At 67.6% G+C, this 9,530-nt stretch overlaps 1 protein-coding gene across 3 annotated transcripts; it reads left to right on the forward strand.

Annotated features, from left to right (window-relative positions):
* The first annotated feature begins 416 nt into the window (after positions 1-416).
* EPN3 (epsin 3) lies at positions 417-9,290 on the forward strand. Of its 3 annotated transcripts, none has more exons than XM_082775215.1 (10): positions 417-602; positions 3,193-3,842; positions 4,138-4,256; positions 5,403-5,486; positions 5,783-5,890; positions 6,012-6,096; positions 6,328-6,621; positions 7,400-7,510; positions 7,886-8,107; positions 8,276-9,289. In XM_082775215.1, the coding sequence occupies exons 2-10, from the start codon at positions 3,272-3,274 to the stop codon at positions 8,590-8,592; spliced, it is 1,911 nt and encodes a 636-aa protein (XP_082631341.1). In that variant the 5' UTR covers positions 417-602; positions 3,193-3,271; the 3' UTR covers positions 8,593-9,289. The 3 variants fall into 3 exon arrangements, with proteins under 3 accessions (XP_082631341.1, XP_082631343.1, XP_082631342.1); XM_082775216.1 differs by lacking the exon at positions 417-602 and adding an exon at positions 1,149-2,142 and having other exon boundaries at positions 8,276-9,290; XM_082775217.1 differs by lacking the exon at positions 7,400-7,510.
* The last annotated feature ends 240 nt before the right edge of the window (positions 9,291-9,530 follow it).

The following is a 9,530-nucleotide window of genomic DNA, read 5'->3' on the forward strand; positions in this document are numbered from 1 at the left end:
AGATCCCGGGCAAAAATTTTGCCGAACTCAAATTGCAGCGGGCGGCGGCGGCGGCCTTGGGTACCAGAGAGGGAGCTGCATTGCTGGGGGGGGGGGAGGGAGGGAGGTCAGCATCATTCAGAGGCGCTTCCAAGCCTGGGGATGGCCGGTTCCTGTCTAAAAATAAGGGGGGAGGGAAAAAAAAATATAAAAATATATATATATAAAAAAAACGAGCTGGCAGCCTGCCAGCGAGGGGCAGTGACTGAGCATTTAGAGCATCCCCGCCTCCCGCATGCGGCGGGGCAGGGGCTCGGCGCCGCATCCCCCAACCCCGAGGGGGGGGGGAGTGCGCTAGTTCGGATTTTAGGGTCTCGGGGACACGGGGAGGGGGGGGGGACACCCACGTTAAAGGGCTGGAGGGGGCCGGGCCGGGGCTCGCTCGGCCCCGAAGGGGTTAAGGCGGGCAGCCGGGACCTGCCCAGCCTGCCCGGCAGCTCGGCGGCGCGCAGCAGGCAGCGGGAGGGCTGCGGCCGCCTCCTGCGCGCTCCCGGCCCCCGGTGCGCGGTCCCGGTGCCGGTGCCGGTGCCGGCCCCCTCCGTGCACGGCGGGGCTCGGCCGAGGTAAGAGGGAGGAAAGGAAGGAGGGAGGGAGAGAGGGAGGAAGGTTCTGGACGGCCCCGAGCATCCGCAGGGGGTGCAGAGCGCAAGGGGCGGGGGGGGGGGGGATGCGGATCCGCCGTGGGCCCGGATGGGGTTGGGGGGTACCGGGGGGTACCGGGGGGTGCAGGGGGGTGCCGGGGTCCCGCTGCGCACCGGGGGAGGGTCCCGGTACCCGCCGGTCCCCGCCGGTCCCCTGGAGCCGCCGGTGCTGCCCGCCGGGGGGCTCTGCCTCCATTTCGGGCGCTGCGCCCTCCCAGCCCCGCACCTGAGCGGGGACCCAGCGAGCCCCCCCCGGGTGCCCCCAGCCCCTGTCCCCTCTGCCCGTGCCCCCTCCGGGTGCCCCCAGCCCTTCCTGCTCCCCCCTGACCCCGTTCCTACCCCCCCTACCCCTGTGTCCCCCCCCCTCCCTCCCCATCCCCTTCTCCTCCGCAGTGCCCTGCGCCGGGACGCGGGCGATGGGGACCTGTCCCCAGCCCCCGGTGTCCTTCTCCCACCTGGCAGCCTCCAGCTCAAGGTCACTGCAGTAATTCCATATGAGCTGCCGGGCACTGCTGCCTTATCTCCTGCACAGCTTCTGTTTCACTGCCTTTATATTCCGGGGGGATACCGGGCTGGGTACAAACCCGCTGCTTCCAACGCCGCTGGCAGCGCTCCAGCCAGGGCCGTGCTCCTCCACCCGCTGTCCCAACCCCTTTTCCCAGCTCTATCCATGCAGACTTTGCGGGAAGCCTGGTGAAATCCATCTGGGACCAGGTCTCCGGCCGGGACGAGCGGTGCCGGAGCCAGTGGCACTGGGTTGGGGCTCTCCCAGGCTAGGGGGGGACCCGCTGGGGACAGGAGGTGACATCCCTCCCTGGAGGCCGATGGACGGGCACGCCGGTGTTTGCTGGGCCGGTGGCACCTTTGGAAAGCGTGACTTTATCTTCCTGCTGGGTGGCGGTAGAAAGCAGAGCACGGAGCCAAGTCCCGGAGGACTTTGCCGCGCCGCTGCCCTCGTCCCGAAGGCGTTTCCGCGCCAGCAGCGTCGCGGCCGCCTGAGCCAGGCTCTCCTGGTGGGATCCAAAGGCCGCGCCGAGCAGCGGCGTTGCGAAAGGGCATCGATACAGGGAAGCGTCGGGGGAGAGAAACTCGGGCCGCCTGCGAGCGCGGCGGTGCCAGGCTGCTCTGACTCACGGGGACGTCGCCGGCAGTGCCGCGGTGCCGCCGTCCCACCGGAGCAGGAGGTGCAGGACCGGTTGCACGGGTTGCACGGCAGCGCGGCGGGTGCCGTGCGTGGCTCGTGGGCACGTCGGCACGGCCCCGGTGCGGTTCTGCGGCGGCTGGAGAGCCCAGTGCCGGCGGTGAGGCCGGCCACGGTGCGGTGGCTGCGGTGCAGGGAGGTGCCGGCGTCGTGAGCCGGGTGTTGGGACGGGCACCGGTAATCGGCGGCCGCGTTCGTGGCTGGGCAGGGGAGATAGGCCTGTGCCCGGCAGCCTTATCGCGGAGCGGGGAAGCGTTGCTGGTGAGTTTTGGGGTGGGAGCTCTGAGCAGCTCAGCTCCCAGCCCTGTGGTGGGGAGCCTGCTTCCAGCCTCTCTGCCTCTTGGCTTTGCTGATCCCCCAAGGCAATGAGGGTCGTGGTGTTTGACCGCCCTGTGGGTGAGGCTAGCGTGGAGCAGGGCACAGAGCTGTGGTGGGGTCACAGGAAAATGGGACGACGACGAGCCACGTGGTTTGGCTGGTGAAGGATGGGCATTTCCCAGCAGCAAGGGCCCAGGGCAGCTCCCGGCCCTGCCAGTCCTGGTTGGTGGCACGGCAGGGTCCCGTGGCGACAAGCAGCAGCGTCAGGGTGCCCGCGGGTGCCTCGTGGCCACCCCACAGGAAGGGGATGCGGGGAAAAGTCAGCCGGGAGCCTCGTGGGCGCGTTTCGACAGCAGCCACCCGTGCCAGGAGATGGGCACAGGGTAGGCTCGGGCAGGATCTGGGGATTTTGCAGTGGGTTTTGGGTTACCTGCCCTGTCTGCTGGCCTGGCACCGGGGTAGCCCCCTGATTTAGCAACTCCGCAGCAGCACGTGTTTCCATCCCAGAAGCAAAATCACCAAGTTTGCTCAGCAAAACTGTCAGGGCAGGCTCTGAGTCACGCCAGGCCTTTATTTTCGCCCAGCCTGTCCTGGCGGCGCTGGGAGCCTCGGGGGGGGTGCAGGGGAGCCCCCAGGCCGTGCGCTGCAGGGGGCTGGGGCCCGGAGGCAGCCTGGGGCTGGGGGAGGGAGCTGCCATTTGCAGGTGGGTGCTCGTCGCAGCAGAAGCGCCTGGTAAAAGCTCATCCAAATGTTGCTGAATCCGAAGCCAAATCTCTTGGCAGCTCTGCAGTGCTAGGTATCGGTTTTCTCTAAGATATTTTTTTCCACCCTGAGCATCCTGCATCCCTCCTGCTTTCGGTGAGCGTCAGACACGGTGGCGACGGGCCCTTCCACCTTGAGAAGCGTCCTCAGTGCCGGCTGAGGGCTTTGGGCTGGGGCTCTGGTGGCACGGGGCTGGTGCTGAGGTCTCTGCGTCCCCGTTCCCCGCTGCAGGTGCCGGTGAGGCCGTGAGCGCCCGTCCCTTCCCCGCCAGCAGCGCTCGCCGCCGGTGGGCCCCGGGCAGGGCGCAGCCATGACGACCTCGGCCCTGCGGCGTCAGGTGAAGAACATCGTGCACAACTACTCGGAGGCGGAGATCAAGGTGCGGGAGGCCACCTCCAACGACCCCTGGGGGCCCCCCAGCTCCCTGATGTCGGAGATCGCCGACCTCACCTTCAACACGGTGGCCTTCGCCGAGGTCATGGGCATGATCTGGCGGCGGCTGAACGACAGCGGCAAGAACTGGCGCCACGTCTACAAAGCCCTCACCCTGCTGGACTACCTCATCAAAACCGGCTCCGAGAAGGTGACCCACCAGTGCCGGGAGAACCTCTACACCATCCAGACGCTGAAGGACTTCCAGTATGTCGACCGCGACGGCAAGGACCAGGGCATCAACATCCGGGAGAAGGTGAAGCAGGTGATGGCGCTGCTCAAGGACGAGGAGCGGCTGAAGCAGGAGCGGGCGCACGCGCTGCAGACCAAGGAGCGCATGGCCCTCGAGGGCATGGGCAGCGGCAGCCACCAGGCCGCCTACGGCCGCCGCGCATCGCCCTACGGCGACGACTACGGCCGGACGCGGGGCTCGCCCTCCTCCTTCAACTGTGAGTGCTCCCGGCGGGGAGGAGGTGGGAGCTGCGTGCGGGTCGAGGTGGGAGCTGTGTGCGGTTTGCTGCGCCCACCCCAGCGCTCCCCCTCCGCTTTTTGGGGTGCTGGTGGCGATGCTCGGCTGCGGTGTGCAGCTCGTTTGTGGTCGCAGGTGTTAATTAGGGGGTATGGGCCTTGGGGAAACCACCTGTGGAGCTGTGGATGGGGTCGGGGAGGCTGTTGGACATGTGGCTGGTCTCCCCCCTGATGTCCCAACGCTGCTCCTTCACCTCGTCTTCTTTTCTCTCCCAGCATCGTCCTCATCCCCACGGTTCGCCTCTGACCTGGAGCAAGCGAGGCCGCAGACGACGGGCGAGGAGGAGCTGCAGCTGCAGCTCGCCCTGGCCATGAGTCGGGAGGAGGCCGAGAAGGTAGGGCCGTGGGGCCGGGGTCTGCCCCACACCCAGGATTATCTGTGGGGGCTCAGCCCCTGTGGAGGACAGCGGGTATGGGGCTGCACGAGGGCTGTGCACAGACCCACAACTGCACCGGGCTGCTCGTGCTGTGCCTGCATCCCAGTCACCAGCAGGCAGCGGGGGCACCGGCTGTCCGTGCCGCCCGTCCTCGTGCCTGCAGGGACAGCACCAAGGCTGAGACACCAAACCTAGCTGCCCTCATCCACCGAGGTCTTCTGGTCCTGTTTCTCTCGCCTTGGTCGGGAGGCGATACGTCCCGCTGCATGGGGCACGGCTGCCTCCGCCTGTGGCTGCTCCTCTCCAGCTGGCAGAGCCGAGCGGGGATGCGGGCAGCAAACGAGCCCCAGCCCCAGCTGTGCAGCCTCCCCCAGGGCTGTCCCCTCTCCTTCCTGCCCCTTTTCTTTGGGCACGGCTTTATTTGCACACCGGCTGAGACTGCCGCCGGCTGGCACAGCCCGTGCGGGGACAGCCGGGCACACCAAGGACGTGGGCAGTGTCCTTGGGGGGCTGGCACCCAGCATCACGTCCTCGGTCCTGCCGGGGCAGGGGACACGTTTCAGAGGCAGTGCTTGCCGCTGCCTGCCTTCCCCTGCCTGGTGGCTCTTCTGGAGGCTGAACAGCATGTGCGTATCCCTATTTTAGTCCTGGAAATGCAGTATTTATAGCTTCCACTCGCTGCTGCGATGAGCTCTGTAGGAACATGCTCTCGAAAGCGCTGCCTCTCGGAGCCCCCCTGGGCTGTGCACACGCTCGCACACGCGTGCACGGCCGTGCACGTGCGCACCCCCACCAGGCATCCCCGCTCCCAGCCCTGGATGAGCGCGGTGTGGCGGCGATCGGGGCTGCCGTGGTGGCGTGGGGACGGCCCCTCTCCAAAAACTGCCTCGAGTCTGAGTGTCCGTACCCCAAAGGAGGGGACAGGATGGACTCCTGAGCCCAGGCTGCTCGGGGGCTGGAGAGCTGGGGGCTGCAGCAAGCCCTTGGGCACGCTGCGCAGGTAGGCGAGGGGCTGCTGGAGGCTGGTGGCAAGGACGGCTACCACCGAGCCGCTCGGCAAGCTGAGGCCCAGCTGAAATTTCACCCCATTTCCTCTGTTGGCAGAAGCCACTTCCTCCACTTTCCAGCACAGACGAAGAAAGGCAATTGCAGCTAGCGCTCGCGCTGAGCAAAGAGGAGCACGAGAAGGTACCTGTGCCCCGCAGCCCCGGGTGCTCCTCTCTCTTGCACTTGGGCTTCTCTCTGCCTCCTGCAGCCGCCAGCCCCGCTGCCGGCCCCGCTCTGGCACCTGCTTCGCTTTTGCTCCTGCGGGGACGTTCGCTGCGTGCTCTCCCGGTGGGCTCGGCCCCGCAGGAGCTACCCCTGCTCGGATGCTGGGACTTTCTGGGGATGCGGTGGCAGCTCCTGCGCCGGGTCTGTCTCCTGGAGGAGGTGTCGGCTGGGGGGCCCCGTCCCGCTCACGGCCCCGTCCCTTGTCCCCGCAGGAGGTGAGGGCTTGGCAAGGGGAGAACTCCCTGCTGCAGAGAGCCTTGGAGGAGACTGCCCCGGGTGGGGAGGAAGAGGAGGAAGAGGATAAGATGAAGAAAAGCCAGGTGAAGCACCAGGGCCCTGGGTGGCCACACATGCAGCTCCCGAGCGACGCTGTGGCCCTGGGCTGGGCCGGCAGGTCTGTGCTGTGCTTCCCTTACGCCTTTATTCCCGTTCTGTTCGCAGTCCTCTATCCTGGAGCTGGCAGATATATTCGGGCCGGTGCCAGCCCCCTCCAGCCACACGTCTGTCGACCCGTGGGACGTGCCAGGTAGGGGCTGCTCCACGTCTGCCACAGCTCGGGGCAGCGGCACGGTGCTCTCCCCGGCCTCTGCCCCTGCCCAGTTCCCACCCATTCAGCACCTTTGGCTTCTCCCCCCACCTCTGCCCCGTCCTCTGCATGCCTGGGTGGCGATGCTGGTGGGAAGCCACAGTCCCTGGGTGCGTCCCTAACATTCAGCATCCCTCTGCCCTCCACCCCGTTCCCCTCATCTCCTTTCAGACGTGAAACCCAAAGCGGAGCCGGCAGCCTGGACCGGCACGACAGACCCCTGGGTGCCAGTGCCAGCTGGCAGCGGGGAGCCCCTGCCCCAGGCGAGCGCCTCGTCCCAGCAAACCCCTGCTGGGCCCTGGGATTTCCACCCTGCTGCCACCGATCCGTGGGGGAAGGCGCCCGCCCCTTCTGGCTTCTCTCCCGGGGACCCCTGGGGGACGACGTCCCCTCCTGCCCAGGGCTCCAGTGCTGCGCCAGCGACCGACCCTTGGGCTGCTGTGGCTGAGCCGCCCCCTAACCCTGGTAAGTCCTCGGGCAGGGATTTGGTTTTGCTGGGGATCGTGCACAGCGCTGGCTGGTGCTGCCGTCCTGGGTGCCCCTTGTCCCGCAGCCAGCTCTGCGAGCACCTCCTGCAGGACCTCTGCCTGCTCCTTGGTGTGCCGAAGACTTCAGGGTACCGTTAGGCTCTCTCTCTGCCTGCAATAGTCTGCTTTAATTAACATGGCACAGTTAACGGAGCCCTCCCATGGGAGTGGGTGGCAGCCACCGCAGCGCTCCCGCAGTGGGGTGGTGCCCCCACCCCCGATACCTGTTGGCTGTGCTCCCCCCAAAACTCCCCTACGTGCCCGCCGAGACAGGACGGTTGCTGTCCGCACCTGCCACGTTGCAGGTGGGGAGCTGTTTATAGGAAAAACGTGGGTTTCAGAGCTCGGTGCTGCTCTCGGTTCCTCCTCGGTTGTTTCCTCCCACCTCGTGGCAGTCCTGTTTCCGCTGCCCCAAACGCACAGGGAGTTGCCCTGATTTTTGGTCCCTGAGGGGGCGAGAGCAGAACCAGCCCTGGGTGCAAGCGCTGGTTGTTAAAACGGCCTCCTCGTGCTGTTTCCATCCCGGTGGCCCTGTCCCCGCTGCCTTGGCTGGCACTGCCTGCTCGGGACCGAGCTCCTGCTGTGCCCATCCCGGTCTCCGTGGGCCGGTGGGCGCTGCTGACCCCGTCCCCGCAGCCCCCGTTGCACGCCCGCACACCTCCCACCCCTCGCCTTCCCGCTTGCCCCCCTCCTGGAGTCTCACCTCTTCCCCCCAGCTGCAGGGGGGGACACTTTCGACCTGTTTGCAAAACCTCCCGAGGCGGCTGAGCAGCCGGAGCCGGAGCATTCGCAGCCGCCCTCCTCGGCCAAGTCCAGCAGCCCCGCGGGTAAGCGCCGGGGACACGGGCAGGGGCCGATTTGGGCTGGAGGGGACGTTCCTCCGTCCCTGCCTCCAGCCAGGAGCTGCTCCTGCATCTTTGCATGGCTCCTTGCTGGCGTGGCCAAAGCTCGTCCCCACGTGCAGCCACCCGTGCCGTGGCCTTCGGGTGCCCCGCAGCCCAGGGGGTAGCCCCGGTCCCTGTGGGCACCCCCGTCCCCGATCCCTGCTGCCTCCCGTGGTGCCGCAGCCTCAGCCCTGCTGCAGAGAGGCTGCAATCTGGCAAGATGTGCCCCTAAATGCCCCGGGGGGTGACGAGGGCAGGACATCACATCACTGTCGGCATCCCACGGGTGGCTCATGCATCTCGTCTCCCCTGCCCCAGAGCTGGACCCCTTTGGCGACCTGTTCCCCAGCACCAAGCAGGACGGGGCGAAGAGCTTCGACCTCACCAACCTGGCAGACTCCCTGGCCGAGTCCTGCAAGGAGCGGAAGGACTGTAAAACCCCCGAGGCCTTCCTCGGCCCCGCCGCCTCCTCCCTGGTCAACCTGGACTCCTTGGTCGCGCCGCCGCAGGCAGCCAAGACGCGCAACCCTTTCCTCTCGGGTAGGTCCCGGGGTGCCAGGGCCATGCCCCTGGGGTTCCCAAAGCATTGGGTGGGAGAAGGGCGCTCGGGGTGGAGGCCGAGGAGGACGAAGAGGAGGAGGAGGGTGCGGAGGACGCGCAGCCGCCTCGACGCACCTCGCCTTGACGCATCCCCTTGTCTCCTTGCAGGTCTCAGCACACCGTCCCCCACCAACCCCTTCAGCCTCGCCGAGCAACCCAAACCCACGCTCAACCAGATGCGGACCAGCTCGCCCGTGCCCGGCCTGCCCGCCGGCCTCCCCGTCAACGCCATGACCTACAGCGCCTCGCTGCCGCTGCCCCTCAGCAGCGTCCCCGCCGCCCTCCCCGCCTCCGCCAGTGCCTTCCCCCAGGCCGGCGCCGGCCCCTTCCCCGAGCTCCCCAGCACCCTCCCGCAGCCCTTACTGCCGCTGAGCGGCCCCCCGGCCCCTCCAGCCTCGCAGGGGGGCCTCAACCCTTTCCTCTGAAGGCTCCAGACCAGCAGCACGTGTAGGCTCTCGCCCCTTCCCCGGCCGTTATGGCCCCCTTGGCGTTTCCTCCTGCACAGACCCTTAGGGCAGCCGGGTCACTCGCCGCAGTGGAGGACGCCTCGTGCTGGGGTGGGGGGGTCACAGGCAGCCAGCATGGAACCCGCAAGAGGAGCCCGGCCTCATGGGGTGCCCCCAGTACAGCCACCGGCGGAGGACCCGTGGCAAGGGCTTCGTTTTTTGGGGCCCCACGCATCGGGCGGGGGTCCCGGTGCCGGCCCCGCGCTCTCGCTCCCTTTTTGCCACGGCGCTTGCATGGAGCCCCCCGGGGCTGCCGGCTGCGCTATGGGACGGTCCCGGGGGACGGGGAGGATTTGGAGCTTATCCCTTTCTGCTCCTTTTTCCCTCAAAACGTGCCCCCCTCCCTGCCAAATCTCGTCCCCCCGAATGCTTCGCGCTCTCCCCGCTCTCCTGGATGCCGCTGCTCCGCTTGGCCCCGCGGCCCCGCTCTGCTGTCACCTGTGTTATTTACCAGCCGGGGGGGGCGACCCCACACCCCCTGTGTGCTCAGCGGACTTTGTACCCCCAAAAAAATCCCTGGAGCCCCCCCCCGGGAGCCTCGAGCAGAGCCTGGACCGGGAGCTCCCAACCCCTGCAGCCGCTGCTTGGGGTTGGGGTGCGGAGGCGGGGGGGGCTCGGGGGGTGTCACGGGGATGTTAGGGGGGGATCCAGGGGATTTTGGGGGGGGTCCAGGGGGATTTAGGGGGTGGGGGGGCGGCAGGCGTTCTCGCTTCGGTGCGTGCACGGTCCCGGGGGCTCTGCGGCTGTACCCAGGACCCCATCAAGCGCCCGTACGACAATAAAATTCTCCACCCAGCTGTGGCGTGCCGCCTCTTTACACCTTGGGGGGGTGATTTAGGGGTGGGTACGGGGGTTGT

This window comes from Aythya marila, assembly GCF_965140915.1.
Source record: "Aythya marila genome assembly, chromosome: 18".
Lineage (NCBI taxonomy): Eukaryota > Metazoa > Chordata > Aves > Anseriformes > Anatidae > Aythya > Aythya marila.